Source organism: Falco cherrug, chromosome 6 (genome assembly GCF_023634085.1).
Source record: "Falco cherrug isolate bFalChe1 chromosome 6, bFalChe1.pri, whole genome shotgun sequence".
NCBI lineage: Eukaryota > Metazoa > Chordata > Aves > Falconiformes > Falconidae > Falco > Falco cherrug.
In genome coordinates, this window is record NC_073702.1 from 61,314,866 (window position 1) to 61,331,312 (window position 16,447).

A 16,447-nucleotide genomic window follows, 5' to 3' on the forward strand; every position below is an offset into this window, starting at 1 on the left:
ACTGAATAGGTGTGAGTGGAAGCAGAGAAGCTGAGCTTGGGGAAAAGTGCCCTATGGCATGAGCTTTGGAAATTTGTAAGAAAAATCTCCTAATGACTTAAGTGAAGTCAGAGTTTCATCCTTTTAACACAAATGTCGCAATGTGGGAAGTCCCTTACCTGATGCGCATACCTTCTCTTGGCATGCACTGAAACTGTAGTCTGGAGGCTCATTCTCTGATATGTCCATATTAAAGTAGATCCTGTTGTGTGTATAATACACATTAGACCTCTTTAAAAAATGATGGAGAAAGTTGTAGTGTTATGTGAGTGAAGTATTTAATTTTTTTTTTTTTTTTTAATCTCTGTCTTCATGTATTTTAGCATCAAGGATATCTTTAGATCTGATTACAAGGAGGAGGGAAATTACGCTCTTTTTCAAAAAAAGTAAGAATGCTAGACTCCTGTATTTGATCCACTCTGGTAAGTGTGGGAGCTGCTTAAAACCATTTAGTATATTTTGACTCATTCTAGCAGCTATACTTACTTCACTTTTGCCTATGCACAGAGGAGAACGAATTAACTCTTTAAACAGAAAGAGGGAGTGCAAAGGTGATTCTGCAAGAAAAATCTTGGAATGGCAAACAATTTGGAGAAAAACTTACCTGATTGTGGTTTTGAATGCCATTAAAGTTAAGCTGCAAGAAGGGCTGAATCATAGATGGTAATCTGTGATTGTCTTTTTCTTTGGGTTTTTTTTTTTTTTTTGACAGGAAGAGTATTCAGCTGGTCACCTACAAGTGTACAGCTTTTTAACACACTCTAGGAACTGACTGCATGTCCTGAGGGCTCGCTGTTCAAAGTTTGTTTAAGCATAACTTAATGTGTTTATTTTCCTGGATGTTCCCCTCTTCATATTTTAAGTTTCAAGTTCAAAAGGTAGTCTTCTCCTCTGCATTTACTATATGGAAGAGAATGGAAACTAAGGATACCATTTTATGTTTCTATGGGGTGAATAGTGCATTGACTGCAAAGACAAAGAGGCAAGCCAGCATAGCAGGCATGAGGTAATACATGTAGTCTGTGTGCCAAATGTGAAATAAGAAACATCTGCAGTTTGTGTTTTGAAGTTCTGTTTTATGCAAATGGTCTATCTGGAAGTGGAAAACTCACAGGAGTGCCATCAACAATTGGACTGAATTCCTGGTCTTGCTCCTGTTAGTGATGAAATGAAAGGAAACCTCTTTCTTTCCTGACAAGGGTAAGAATTGCGTCATTGGGTTGATATTAAATAACTACAGCTAAATCCTGTCTGTATAAAAATTATAAAGTGTCTTATGAATTTGAATTCTTGTTTTACATACTTTCTAGAACAGAAACCAGGAAAGCCTAGACCATTATTACATACTGTGTCAGTCTAAGGATTTTTTACCCTTCTAGCTAGCAGTATGCTGCACTGAACACAGCTTTCTGCTAGTTGAACAGATTTTGGCCTCCACAGTGAAGCCAGCAGAGATTTATGCCTATCTTGCTCCAGTTTAGAATCTGCCTTAATGTGCAGTTTGGCAGTAGGGATAAGCCTGGTTGCTAGCTAGCTGCTGCTAGGCATCAGAAGTGTGCCTGGATGTTCCCACTCCCTCCTTGGCACTGCTTCTAGTCTGACCCCTTGCTGAGCCAGCTTAGGAAATCAAATTAGCAGATAACCTTTTTTTGTAAGCAGGGACAGTTTGTCCCTGCACCACTTTCTGTGGAGTCTGGAGTGGCCGGGCTTATGCTGGGAAAGCAAAAGTGAGTATGTGTCTGGGAGAGGTGACCAGCCTTTGCATAGCAGCTGACCACTGGATCCAATTAGCTCTAACGTCAAATGGCGTTCTCAGCTCAAACCCATTTTAGCCAGCGGCGTAAGCTAGCCAGCTGGACTCGTACGGAAAGACAGAGCTGGGCACCTCTTACTTTCTGTGGGCTCTGGTGTGGGGGGTTGATAGAGAGTGAGCTACCTGATGATGTCTTTAACTGCCGTTGGCAAGATTCTCTAAAGCTTGTCTGTCAAACTGACATATTTATTCTTCACTAGTTCTCATTCTTTCTTCCGGATTGCATATTGCCCTGCATGAGAAAACTTATAACTTGTTGTACAGTGCCATACACATTTGTCAAGTCATTAAAAAAAACCTAATTTGTGACACTTCACACTGAAACACTCTTTTGTATAAAGACAACAATTTTATAGCTATAATTATCTATGGTGAGAGATTGTATATTAAGCCACTTCTGGAGGGTGGGGTGGGGACAGACACACCAAAATGGTTTAACTTTTATTGAGGAATTCCAGAGGAAATAGAAGCCGGAGGTTTGGTGACACAGTCTACTTAAAATTTCGCTCTCAAGAAAGTTTATATTCCTTTAAATATGACTGTAGTCAGGTTCTTCTAATTGATACTGCCAGTCAGGCTTATGTTTACTTTGAGAATTTTCTTCTTTGTGTTTCTCTCTTCTGCTTTCATTTTTCTCCTCTACTATTTTACGATGTATGTCTGTCTGTCTTTCTTGAATTCTTTTGCACGGAGGACAGGCATGGGCCTTCGTATGCCAGGCAGTATGTTACCAGGCTGTACAAGTAAAAATGCTGTTAAAAAGGTCTCTCTCTCTCTAGATAGTCTTCTGCTTAAACTCTTGCACTTCTTTTTTTTCTTTGCCCACTTCCTTCTATCTCTGTACATTTTTATCTTCTTACCTAGGATTGCTCTAAAGCAGGGGTCCTCAAACTACGGCCCCCCAGGGTCCTCAATCTGGCCCCTGGTATTTACAGACCCCCCCGCCAGGGGTTGGGGGGGAAACCAAGCAGCCGCAGATGGCTGCCTGCCACTGCATCCGCGCGCTGGCCCCCTGGTTAAAAAGCTTGAGGACCCCTGCTCTAATCCATTTCCAAGTGAAAAACTAGGAGAACTTAGTTAAATATTTGCAGGCTCTTTCAAGAGAGCCCACTAATGAAGGATATGAGTCCTCAGGTTGAATCATACTTTAGCTATCTGACATTGTAAACTGCTTTTGAGAAACTGAAATGTAAAAATTCATTAGTTAGGGCTGTCATTTCATCCCAATTCACCCTGCTCCTTTTTTTGCACGTAGATTAAGCCGTATTATCCACCTACTCTCAGCTGTATTCTTGTGAGAGAATGGACTAGGACCTCAGGTCATGGCCAGCTGGCAGAGCCTTGAGTTCCACCACCTCCAGAGTGTTTGTGAAAAGGGTCCTGAAATCTGGACAAAGCATTAGAAACCCTCTCAGCAGTGGACTGCTCATCTCAGAAGACAAGTTAAGATTGTAGACCTGGAACTTGTTTTGGACATTTTTATTAATAAATGCTGCAGTTTGTTTTGCAGAAGGATCATAGATATCAAGTGCATCTAGCAAATATTTGTCTCTGGGTTGAGATGCCATTTTTTTAACATTATTTTCAAGAGTATTTAGTTGGCCATATAGGTTTTCTTTTTGCCTGCGTCTCGGGGAACACTTACATACCTGGTTATTTTTTTGTGTCAATATATCAGATTGGATGAGTCCAGCTTATCTTTTGTTTCATCTTTGATTGAAAGAGGCTAATGTTGCACATTCTATCAGCTGTCAGCTTTTTTTAAAAAAGAACCACCCAAACACCAATATTAAAGGTGTTACCTAATCTATATTGAAGTATGACATCTGCCTACTTTTAGATAGTTGGGTGGGTTTTTTTCATTTTAAGTTCTCCTGCCTTTATTTCCGCTTCTCACTATTTGTGCTGTCTTTCCAGCAGTTGAAAAAATTAGGGTATTGATTGGCAAAGAATTTCTGAATGTGAAACATACACCGAACTGAGGTTTTCTTTAATCTTTTAGCAGTAATGGTCATCCATCTATGATGAGTAAACATAAATGTTTTCCAACTGAAGTAAGTTTATTCCTACAGTACAGCAAACAGTTCACTGAGTGACCATTTGTGGGTTTGTTTGTAGACTTTTCCTGTTGAAGAGATATGTGGTTACTTAGCCCTGTGGGACAGGGAGAGAGTGCAAAAGAGAGGCTGTGAAACCTTGAAGGATTTGTTGGGGGGGCAGTTGCAACTGGGATAAGTTCTGCAACGTTGGGGACTATATGAGTAGGTGTGGGAGAGCTGGATTGAAGGAGGGTTGTCTTTCAAAATATGTATGATCTAGCATAATTAGTAGGGTTTTGGGTAAAGTTGTTGATGGTGAGGGTGAACCAAGTAAGTTTGGCAGTGTATTTGGGCTGACTTTTTTCCTTGGAGGAGCTTCAGGCAGTCTTCAGTACCATTGTGGTGTGAAGTGTTACTTTCTAGTCATCATGGATGTGACCAGGCTGTAATGAGCTTTGCATAGCTGTCAGTTTTGATACTATTGTAAGGTGCCCACTTCAGAATCCTTTGACTGCAGAGATCTACACTGGCTGTCATGAGTTGTTTGCTTCTGGTCACAATCTATGTCAAAGTCATGGTGTGGAATAGAAAAAATGGTATCCTTAATTTAGGACATATCTGCTGTGAAAACCCGGTTACATCTTCTGTTGTTGCTTTCCATTCAGCGTCTGGGTAAAATAACAGCAACAAAGCTGTCACTTAAAATAATGTTTTACATTTAGGCATGTCAGGGATATTTTAGGAACCAAATATAAAGATGGTGGTGTTATTACTTTGTGTATGTATATCATGTGGGATCTGTGCATGCCACTGAAATTAGTGGTAATGATCCAGAATTAACTAGGTGCCTTCCTGCCAGCAGTTAGCTGACAGCATTCTGTAATACACAGAAAAAGATAACATGTTTTTGTGGAGTGAAATTTCAACAACTGTTCTCTTTTAATAAATAATCTACTTCTTGTACTTTATATATACTTGGTTGTTACTTGATCTGTTTTAAATGCTTAGGCTGGAGACACAATACTATGTTGGTATATTTAACTGGCCAAATTCAAGATGCAGTCAACTGCATAAACAAGGCTTTTGCTGAGGTTTGTTTGGGATCTTAGATGTATTTTATTTGTTAAGTTTGGTGTTGGAAATTATAGCCAGGTAGGATGACACCTTTCTTTCTCTTCTGTTAAATGCTGTAAAATGTAGGTTTTTCCTGACCCAGTAAGGAATGATCATAGTCAGATGGTAATACACAATTTAGCAGCACAAATATCTATTAGAGGTTTTTGCTTGCTTTTTTTTTTTGCCCTACCTTGTATGGTGGGCAAATGGACACTAGCTGTTGATGGGCAGATTTGAGATTAGAGCAGCAGGGTAAAGCAGGTGTGTTAGCTGAGCAGTATGGGGACTCCTGTGTGTCTCCCCCTGTTATGCTGGGTTCTTTTAGTGTAGATTGTTTGCTGCGTGAAGAGCTGTTGAGAAGGAGATGGGGAACATAGAACAAAGTGTATAGTGATTGGTGATTTTTTCAGGACTGCACTGGGAAGGTGATGAAACTAATAAATGAATTTTTAAGTGGTGATTTGGACTAATGGGGTCTAGAAGGTCTTATTTTATGGGTTAAGCTTCCTTATTGCAACTTATGTAATTGCCTTCCCTCAGTGATGGGGAGGGGGTCTGCTGTCTGGCACTTTGAATTGGGTACACATGACTTACTGTTGAGACTTAATTATTGAGTTTGTTTCTATTCTCTTGTTGCTTTTATTTGGCCATTTATGGGAGTGGGTTCAACGAGCTTTTTTCAAAGTGCTTTTGCATGTAGACAGCTTATTTTTGTAATGGCCTTCTACTGTGCAGAATCACTGTTGAGCCAGCAAGGTAAAACAAGTATGTGGATGTGCCATGACACTCCTGGAATATGTTACTAGCTATCTTTTAAAAGATACAGCATGTTTTATGTCAGGACTCTTGTGGGAGGCAAAGAGAAAGTGTTCCTTCAAGTGATCACATGCAACTGTGTTCTGTTGGCGTGTCTGAATAGTTAAACAGTGTGCGCTTTTTAACTTCAAACTCTAAACCAATTCTCTTTCTTCAGATGTATGCCTTCTAAATGCAGAGGCAGCTCCTGAACAGTAGAAGCCCAGTGAGCGAGACAATGAGACTATTGCACCCCTTCCCAGCTCCTGTCCGTGCCCCTGCGTACAGGATGGCTGTAAGGGAAGGCAGTGACAGCACTGTGGGTGTGCTCCTGCTGTGCACAGCCAGCTGTGCATTAGAAGGGGAAGCGAGAGGAGTGCCTGAGGAAAGAGACCCTTCTGGGGCCCAGAGCACGGTGCAGAGAGACTTGAGTATTTCCCTGGAGAGACAGATGGGATCTGGCAGGCCTGTGCCGAGTCAAAGCTAATGAACTTTTGTTGGCCTCATGCTGATCTCTGTGTAGCTGTGGATGTGTTGCAGCACTTAGCTCTTCAAGCCTACCAGCTGAAGAATCGGCTTCATGAGTTAACTTAGAAATGCTCGACTGCCCCTGGATGCAAAGGTGTTCCAGAAAATGTTAAATTAATTCTGTGTTCTGCCAGCAAGTCCCCCTGGACCTGTGCCTCAGCACGACACTTGACGCTTGGTGTGTGTTCCCAAGCCATCTGCGTGTAGGTGTAAAATAGAGAATAGATTATAGTAGGGTGTTTTGTGATGCTTTTTACTTACTCAACTTACAGTATCCATAGAGATCCTGATGGGCATGACTGTCTGCTCTTTCTAGTATGCTAACCCTTTTTGCTGAGTCTGGTTGCACTGTATTGTTGCATCTTTTGGGATATATTGCAACAACATGTTTGGAACATGAGAGACTCTGGTGAGATATTAGGAGAATCCTCTTTGCAGGGAGGAAAGTTAAATGTTGGAACAGGCTGCCCAGAGAGATGGTGGAATCTGTGTCCCTGGAGCTGTTCAAGGATCAGCTGGATGGGGCTGTGAGCAGTCTGATCTAATTAGCTTTGCTTTCAGCTGAGGGTTAGTGTAGATGACCTCCAAACATCCTTTCCTATCTAAGTTACTCTCATTCTGTGGTATTTCTCCTCAAAGTTCCACCAAAATGTCAAGTATATCTCCCTTTTAGGGAGCTTTGTGTGGATGGTTATAGGTTCACATACTGAACATCTGTCTAACAAAGAGATCTAAAGAGTTTGATGCTTAATGCTGTGTTGATTTAATGTGTAGTAGCAGTAGCATTATCTGCTGCATTTCTTTTAATATTTTTTTAATGCCATAAATGCTAAAATGTCACCGAAGAGTTGTATTGTGGAGAACAGCATAATAAAGGGTAAATGAGACTAAATTTCTCTTCCTGTAAATGTATTTTAAATGTCTCCTGAATCAGAACTGTCTCTGACTTAATTAGCTTGGGCTCCCATAAGTCAACTTTTACTCTTGCTGGAATAGCTAGATGCAGCTTTAGAAGTATGAAGTGGAGCTCTTGTGGGAAGTAGACCTATTTAGGAGGAGGGATGGAAAAATTATTTTTCCCAAAGCAGCCAGAGTGCTTAGTGAAAAATGTGCTGGATGGTGGGAGAGGAAGAAATGTCCCATTTCCCACTAGCTGTATGCAAAACTATCACATCACAGTATGTTAGATGGTGATGAAGGATGGTATGGAGAATGACACGTGGAGTGGTATTTGCTTAGGATCTTGGCAGGGACCACCTTACAGGGTGTGATGGATGAGCTATGAGCAGTTGCATTTGTCTGGCTCCTCTGGTCTTCTCTTCTGCTGCCTTACCCTTGGACTTGAAAGCTGCTCAATGGAATAGTTAAGAGACTTTTTGGGAGGAAAAGCAAAAAGTTTAAGGAAGAGAAGGAAATACATTGCACAATGTATGGCTAAAGCAGAATGAAGAGGAAGGAGAATCGAGTGTTCCTGAAGATTGAGAAAAGATAGGAAAATGTGTTAAAGGGAGGAAGAGGCAGTAACCTCAAAGGAGAATGAAGTTAAGACAAATGAGATGGACAGGCATATCTAAGACCTCCAAAAACCTTAGAGGAGGTGGACTGTCTTAGTACATGCTTCTTTACTGTATGCACTATTTAACTGTAACTTGACATCTATCTCCTCAATTTACAAGTGGCAAGCAGCTGTAACTACTCTGGCTATTAGGTCTAGCGATTTGGGGACCATGTAGATATATGTGTGTGGGGTTATATATATACACACATATGTATTCATTTTTACATCCTTTCTGAACTATTGAATTTACTGGGGAACAGTACAGCTGGAAATAGCAATGATCTGCAGATGTCATTGCAGAGGCAAATTGCTGTTACAGCTTTGAATGGGCACTGCTGAAAATGTTTAAATGACCTAAAAATAACCACATGTAGCATAAGAGACATTGTATGTGAACTGATAGTTCTTCATGAGTCATTTCCTTCTGAAAGTGTTATGCAAAGCTGACTGCTAGAGGGGGGTTGTATGTATGTGATTATATATATAAATCAAGAGCAGGCTGTGCTTTTTCCAAGGTTCTTTATGTAGCTCTGCTGGTTTGGAGTGCAAACATGATGATCAGTATTGTGCATGTAAACAATGCTCAGATTTAGATGTTGGCTCTTGGGAATGGTGATGGTCCTATGGGGTTGTACTCCGGTGTATTTTCCCTTGAGACTGACTATGAAGTAGGCCACGCGTTCTCAAAAATTCCTTGAACAGAGGAGCTATTTGTTGCTCTGAATTGTGCTTTAAAATTTAATATTTTAGTGATTACTTAAATAAAAATAACCAAAATTAAACAAAGCACTAGATGGATAGATGTCTCAAAGACAGCTTGTGTGCAGTTACTGTGTACCGGCTTAAGCTGGTAGTCTATCTTTTGATAACTGAAAACTACTGATAACAGTGAACCATAATGTATTACTTTAGATACAGGGTTAAAATAAAGCTACAATGGAATTGTTATCACCTTGGTCATGTGGTTCGTGCACAGTTGGAAATGACTGTGTTTCACTGGCCAAACCTTCACGTGTTTTCTGTCCTAAAATTTGTTAATCTGTCTCATTATGTTTAAAAACTTGTAGTGCAAAATTCTGCTCTGAGTTGAGAAACAGTTCTAAGATAAGAATCGTATGATAAAGGTCCTGTTACAGTTAGTGCAAGAACTAACTGTATGTTAGTTCTTGTATGTATGTTAGGTCATTTTTTTAAATAGTGAAAATATATTTACTGGAACTTCTTGGGAAGCTTCCACCTAGGACAAGGATTTTCATTACCCCCCCCCCCCCCCCCCAAAAAAAAAGAAGAAAAAAAAAAAAATCAAACCAACCCCCCCCCAAACCCAATAAACCCAAATGGCAGAGTCTGGCTCAAACCTGAACTATGAAACATAGGATTCAGTTTTCATCTTGACCGGTATTTTGTTGTTGACTTCTGTACTGTATCTGTAATGACAGACTTCTGGCTTCCTTCTTTATAGGCTCAGATTATTCCTCAGTGGGATGGTTACCTGGTACTGAATCCCTGTGGCAGTCCACAACCATTTCATCAAGCAGTCAAAGCAATCCTGTCAGAAGACACAGTATAGCTTCCGACAGCGGGGACACTGGGATTGGTACCTCCTGTTCTGATAGTGTGGAAGGTGAGTTGACACTCTCAAATGTTGGATGTTTCTGAGGGAGAAACAATCCAAAATGTTTTAAAGGTATGTTTCCCAAAATAATGGTACTTCTACAAAACTGTTGGGCGCATGCAGTTCTTTGTTTTCCTGGCTGGATCAAGTTATTGTTTTGGTGAGGTTTAATTAATTTCCTTCTGCATGAGTTGTGTGCATTAACTTGAATCTCTACCACAAAGCCGGTACTTAATTAGATCTTCTGATAACTGCGGTTGCAAGTGCCAGATTTATACAGAGAAGGGATATCCCATACTACAGCACTTGATTAACAAGTGGTAGAAGCAGAAAAACTTTTGAGGGAGTTGGTGAAAGGGCAATGCTTTCTGGTGTTTATTGTGTGTGTCAGCAAAGAAAGCTTGCTCTTTGGGCTGAGGGGAAAATGGGGCATGTTTTCTTCTCATTTCTTTGTTCTGATGGGATATATATGTACATTTTATTGCTTTATATTTGACACATAGTCAAAGATCTTTAAGGAGAATCAACAGTATCTACAGATAGTTAAAACTTACTTTGGACTAAATGATGACTACTCAAAGTTGATTTTTATCAGGGAGGGGTTCAGCCTCTAAAGTAGCAGCATCTACATAACACTGGCATCCTCCTTATGGCATGTGTCACTGGCAATAATCCTGAATGAGAGAGAGACTAGGCAGTAGTAAGGCTTGATGTTTTCTTCTTGCACAGCCTTATTTCCCCGTAAGATTTTCAAGACGAAGGTAACAACAGCGGAACTGTGATATAATTTTCTCCAGTGCCTTTCTATGCCTGGTAAAATTTTCAAAAGCGGTAGCTGAAATGTGGAAGAACAGGAGGAATTAGTAGAAATGAAGTAAGGAATGCTGAACCAGTGTGAGAGATGGAAGTCTGTATAGGGGGGCTGGGCATTCCTGAGGAGAGGTCCGAATGCCTCAGAATCCTTTCCATTTCTTCCTGTTGCATCTGCCTGTTGGAAAGGAACTCCATAGGGGAGTCCTTATAGCTTTCTTCATCCTTACTTTAATTTCTAAACACTCATTTGCTTTGGCAAAATAAAGGTTTTACTCAAATTCTTGGATGTAAAATTGAAACACTAAATAGTTATTAATGCAGAAGCCTTACTGCCTTTATTTTTTTTTTTTAGAAGATGTGGGGAGAATAGACCTCTTATGGGGGGGTGTGTGTGTGTGTATATATGTATTTTTACAATCAGACTCACCCAAGTGTTGCACGATAGTATTTTAAGATGCAGTATTTGAATTAAAAGCGTGCTTTCCCCTCCCCTCCCTTTGAGGGCTTCCCCATTTGAAGGGGCGAAGGAGAGGAAATGAAACAGCACCTTCTCGTCAGATGTCCTCCTGGCTAAGAGGAGAACAGAACAACTGTTCTTGGGGGCAGGAGGGAGGGATGGCACACTGATACAATCACAGTTTTGGTAGGCGTTTATTACCGGTTAACTACTAAGCTGCTTTTGGGGCTTAAAGTAAAATAAAGGGGGGAAAAGTTGCAACAACAGAGTTAATGAAGTTTGTGACTGGCAATGCTTGACAATGGTCAGTTCTACTGTATCCTTAATGTTACTGACTTCCTGCCATCTTGTTTGAAAAACTGTCAGTAGCAGAAAAGAGAATGTTAAAGAAAACATGAGGGAAACCTAAATGTAAAATGGAAGTTAATGGAAGGAGCATATGACAGGTTGGAAATTGAATGTATACGTACACTTTTAGCGGAGAGTGCTGTTGCCTATGATACCTAGTTGTCTGCATGTCCCAAGCTGCTTCCTCCCCACATCCATGAAAAGAAAAGGGTGTAATTGTGGTGTGGGCTTGCTAGGTCAGACTGGCAGTTGCAGACTATGGTGGCCATCTGCTCTCAGTGTGGTGCTTGGGAAGAAGCCCTTGGGGATTTTTCATAGGGGAGTTTTTTTCACAAGTCAGCAGATCACTGCAGTGCTCAGAGAATGAAATGTGGCCTTGCTGTTTCCTTTCTATTATGCCTACTAAAAATGAAAAACTTATTTTCAGAATTAACATCTGTGTTAAATCTGGAAATCACAGGTGAATTAATTTGTGCAGATGTGGAGTTACTAATAAATACACTGGTGCAGGGAATGGAGCTCAGATGCATTTAAAATCTGTTTGTACTGTTTTTTCTTGCATCTTAAATGTGCCTTCAAATTCATCTTCTTACTCATACTTCATTTCAGGAGCACTCGTTCTTTTTGCAAGTGTAGGATTTAAAGAACTGTGCCAAGTATCTCTTGTGTTTGGCTCAAACCTATATGGCTTGGAGGGGAGATGCATTTTGACAAAGGCAAGAGGAAGAGAAATCTTTTATTTTAAAATATATTCAGTTACTTGTATATTATATTGTGCAGAAGTAGGAAAATTAGGAAATGAAATAACTAGTGATGTTTCATTGTTGAAGTTGAGCAATGTTGATGTGCACGAGAGGAAGCTGAGGAATGAAATTTAGACCCTAAATGTGGGGACTTTGGTTTGGGCAGATTAGATCTAAATCTTTTAATTCAGAGTGCTCTTAATTTAAAGATAAAAAGGCATTTTATCTCTGCGTAAACTACAGTTAATATAGTTGGGGATTTTGTTTGTTTCCTATCAGTAAGTTGTTCTGGGTTCAGGGCAGCCTGCAAGTGAAATAAAAATATTTACTGTGTTCTGTATGGAGCAGGAGGAAAAGATTTTTATAATCTCTTCAGGTTTTGTTTTTTTAAAATTACCTCCACTTGTAAGTCAACTCATTACTGTTTTCAACTTACCATGTACAAGTCTAACTGAATAGTTTACTCTTGGGCATTGATTGTAGCTAAGTCTTCAGAAAAATCTCATCCTCTGTTAAGAAATACGGTGGGAGTGAAATGTAGAGCCCTAAAACTGTTTAAAAGTTCCTGCATTTCTGGGGTAGGAGGGGGTTGTGTTCAGGATGAATTGTGTGGAAGAAAAGGCTTTAATTGGTGGCCAACAGCTGATCAACTATCAGCAAAGACTATCTGAATGGCCTTGTTCTTGTTTTTTTCTTACTGGCAGCTCTGAAACAGGCGGGCATAACGTTTGTGGCTTATGCTTATAGCTCCCAACATCAAACAGCTAACAGCTGTGTTATGTGTAGGCCTTCAGATTTAGGTTGTCTCTTAAACTTCACACTTTGACCAAAAGACTGTTGTTACTATTTCAAAGTGAAGCTAAAAGAGGAAACAAGTTTAAGGGGTGGTGGGTGGCAGAGAAAAACCTCCCTAATGTGCTGGTATGAAGTTCTAAAAACTTTCAGTTACAGAATCTTTTATCTTTCTGCAACTCAGAAGTCTTTCAAATGGAGGCAGATAGTGGTAAACTTATAAATTCTGACTCTTCTAATTCTCTGTCTACGTTAAATGCGTGGTCTAGATTAGAAGTGCTTCTCTTAAAATTTACAATGCCCATTAGGAAAAAGGCGTGGGATACTGTATGGAAACGTGCAGTGCATTCGTGAAGCACGGTATTTCCTGTTCTCCGTCGGCAATAATAGCATTTATACTTAGAGTTTTTAGTAAGCATTATGACATGTGTGCCAGTCATCCATTGGCCCCTGTATAACCATTCTTTCAGTACTGTTTACATAAGAAATATGAAGTCTATATTTTAAGCATTTTTCAGACTCGTTTTTGTGTTACCTAATTGAGAAACAGCATCTTACAAGATATTAAATGGGCTGTAAACCCCAGCAGAGCTCTTTGCCCTGTGCATATTCTTGAGTTTTGCCTTTTGGACGGGAGAGGTAAGAACTAGATATTGATGTGAGAAGATACAGAGCCTGTGGCTCTTGCAGGCCAAAACAGTTTCCTCCATCAGATAAGCTTGCTGTGCAATGGAAAGTGCCTTATAAAGCAGATCTTTCTCCCTTACTATTAAATAAAATTATTGATTTACCATATCTGGTTGCAAATTAATCAGCATGAAAATTCATAGAATCTTGCTTTCCTGGAAGAGAGAGTTTTGATGCAGAGGATCAGAGTTAGTTCTTATTTTTAGTTTAAGAAAAAAATACTGGTTTAAGATGAGTGGGTAACCGTGTGTCTTTTCATATAGAAATCTGAATAAGCATGGCCTGTTCACAATTTAAAACATTGCTCATAGCAATATACGTAGAGGTTGCTTTTGGGAGAGGAGTTTCACAAGTGGTGGTTCAGGGAGTATCATGGACTAGATGCAACATGCTTGATATGTTGTCATTGCATTTTGTGTAGATATACTTCCCTGGAATGCTTAACTGGTAGAATAGGAACTTGTTTTAAAGTTATGAGACCCAGAGAGGTCTCTTGTCTCTCATTTTGAACTGAGTATGTTACCTTCTTAACAGATTAAAAAAATCTAATTAGTTCAGTTTAATTATAGCTTTTTCTTGATACACTAGGGAACATGGTACAGTCAGCTCTAAAGTTATTTGGTTTTGCTATTTCAGGCGCTCTTTCATCAGGTCCCAAGCACGATATTCTAACATTCATTGTTTTCTTTTTGCTGAAGGAAAAAAGGAAAAGTTAATAAATACAGCTATTGAATATAGTGAAAGGCAGAATTGACTTTCAGGAGACAAAATCTAGTTATGAATATCTTGGCAGGGTTCTTTTGTTTAAACATGCTGCTAAAGGTAATGGGTTTGGGAATATGTACAGATCAAATACTAATTTGTGCTGTTTTGATGTCAGGAAGGTGCAGTAGCGCAGTGATCCTGGATCTTGAGAGCGGGCAGTGTACTTTGTTCTGCTGTGCTTTGTAATTCTGGAAAATGATGGATTTTCAGGGAAGTCCCTGAACTTAACTGAGTAAAGTTAATCTTCACACCTTTGGATCCTGGCAAGTACTGGCATAAGTTTGGTGAAGTAGCGTGATTATTTGGGAGATAGAAAATAATGATGTTTGAGGCATCCTTCCTCCCTGCTTGCCAAGTCTCACGTTGTGAAGCACTGTCCAGCCTCTGTGAGTCAGCTTTATTGTGTTACTTGGATATTATCTATCCTGACAATCAGAAATGTGCACTTCAGCCTGTATTAGACTCTCGTTTTTGCAGAAGAGGTACTGTTGTCCCTTGCTAGAATGAAATGTCTATGTATTTGAGGAGAATATAAATCTTCATGTTCAGAGCTTGCTGTTTATTTCCTGAGGGTTTTTGTGGTAGGTTTTGAAGAAAATTCAAACACAGGTTATTTCAGAATTCTAGTAATCTATTTCCAGGATGTAATGGGTAGGAAAAAATTATGCTAATAAATTTCCACTAAAATAAGACATGGAGAAGTTGCTTCAAATGACAGTAGTGTACTCCCTGTGTGAACCTGTGTACTCTGACTTTGAAAGTGACTTCAGCTAAACTAAAGGCACTCACTAGTTCCACATGTGAGTGTTCTGCAAGGAGAAATAGATGCTGCTTTAACTTTGTACTTTTGTCTTCTTTTGTGATAGTTTCTCCATGGAAACAAGCTCACAGTATGCACACACTCAGTTTGCCTCGCATAGCTGGATTTTCCTCCGAGTAGTGGGAGTGGTCTGCCCAGTGAACTTGCTGAATTTTGCCTTCAGCTAACATCAGTACTTGGTTTTCAGAAAGATGACTTCTGTTTATTCCAATCAGAAATAATTAAGTGAAAATAAATTGTGCTTACTTAGAATTTGGCAGCATGCACTTTGACGCTGTGCAAAAAGTTATTTCTATCATACATATTTTGGAAGCTATGTCACTGAGCTATGTCAGAATTAATGTGTTTAAGATGGTGGGGGGGTTGTCCCCTGCCGGCAGGTAAGCCCCCATGCATTCTGTCACGCTCCCGCGGTCGGATGGCGGAGAGGATGAGAAGAGCAAAAGCAAGGAAAGACACAAACTTGTGGGTTGAGGTAAAGACAGTTCAATAAGTGAAGGGAAAAACAAACAAAAATCAAGTGGTACGAAAGCACCACCAGCAGACTGATGTCCAGCTAGTCTCTGAGCAACAAATACTTTGGGAAAAAAACTGCCTCCCAGTCTTATTGCTGAGCATGACGTTATATAGTATGGAATCTCTTTGGTATTTCAGGTCAGCTGTCCCAGCTGTGTCCTTTCTCAACCTCTTGTGCACCTCTTTGCTGGGGTGGCAGAGGCCTTCATGCTGTGTAAGTACTCTTCAGCAATAGCTAAGATGTTTCAGCTCTGCTTTGGTCACCAGTGTAAAACACAGCACCATCGGGACTTCTGTGAAGAAAATTAACTGTGTCCCAACCGAACCCAGTACGATCTCTGCCCCTTATTCCATATAATATGTATTATGCTCAGGTGAAATCTCAGGGAGTTCTTAATATGTCCTCTAATTGGTATTTTTTTGAGTGTGGCGGATATCTGACATTGTGATGGGAAAACAAAGAGCATCATACAGCCATATTGTCTGTATTTAGGTTAGTATCATGAGACCTGGGCATGCCAAGCATTGTACATCTTTGTGGAGAGACTTTGCAACTTCCCTTGCTTGTGTTCTGTCAGACAACACTCCTTGACCTGCATTGAGCAGCCCTGTAACGCAGGGTCTCAGGAAACAAAAGGACTGAGCTTGATTTCAGAACAGCAAGAGAGGAACAGTTCGAACCTTAAACTACCTTTGCGTGAACACCGGGAACATTCTGTAGCTACTGAATATGTAATGTACACATTCCAGTAGCATTTGCAGCCTTACCTGAAAAAATCTCAGGACTCCTTTTTATAATCCTTTCCATTATAGACAAAGTAGCGCAGTTAGTGGTAGACTGTACTCGTTTAGTATGGTTGTCAGCCCGTGTAGGCAGGGAGTTGCTTATTAGCCTGCTGCTAGGCAAGAGAAGACCCGTTGCCAATGCGTGGACTTGACTGAGAAGACTGGTTCTGTTCCCCATAGAAAGGTTTGTGAATTCCTGGGTTTTAATGGTTTTACA

The 16,447-nt window shown here is 40.1% G+C and overlaps 1 protein-coding gene across 5 annotated transcripts in view; it reads left to right on the forward strand.

Moving 5' to 3' along the window:
* The window catches only part of CEP85L (centrosomal protein 85 like), a 152,888-nt gene that overhangs the window by 40,814 nt on the left and 95,627 nt on the right, over window positions 1-16,447 (forward strand). For all 5 annotated transcript variants that reach the window (XM_055713250.1, XM_055713248.1, XM_055713251.1 and 2 more), the window contains one exon: window positions 9,351-9,512. In XM_055713250.1, coding sequence (XP_055569225.1) covers window positions 9,351-9,512 — 162 coding nt within the window. The remainder of the gene's footprint in view (window positions 1-9,350; window positions 9,513-16,447) is intronic.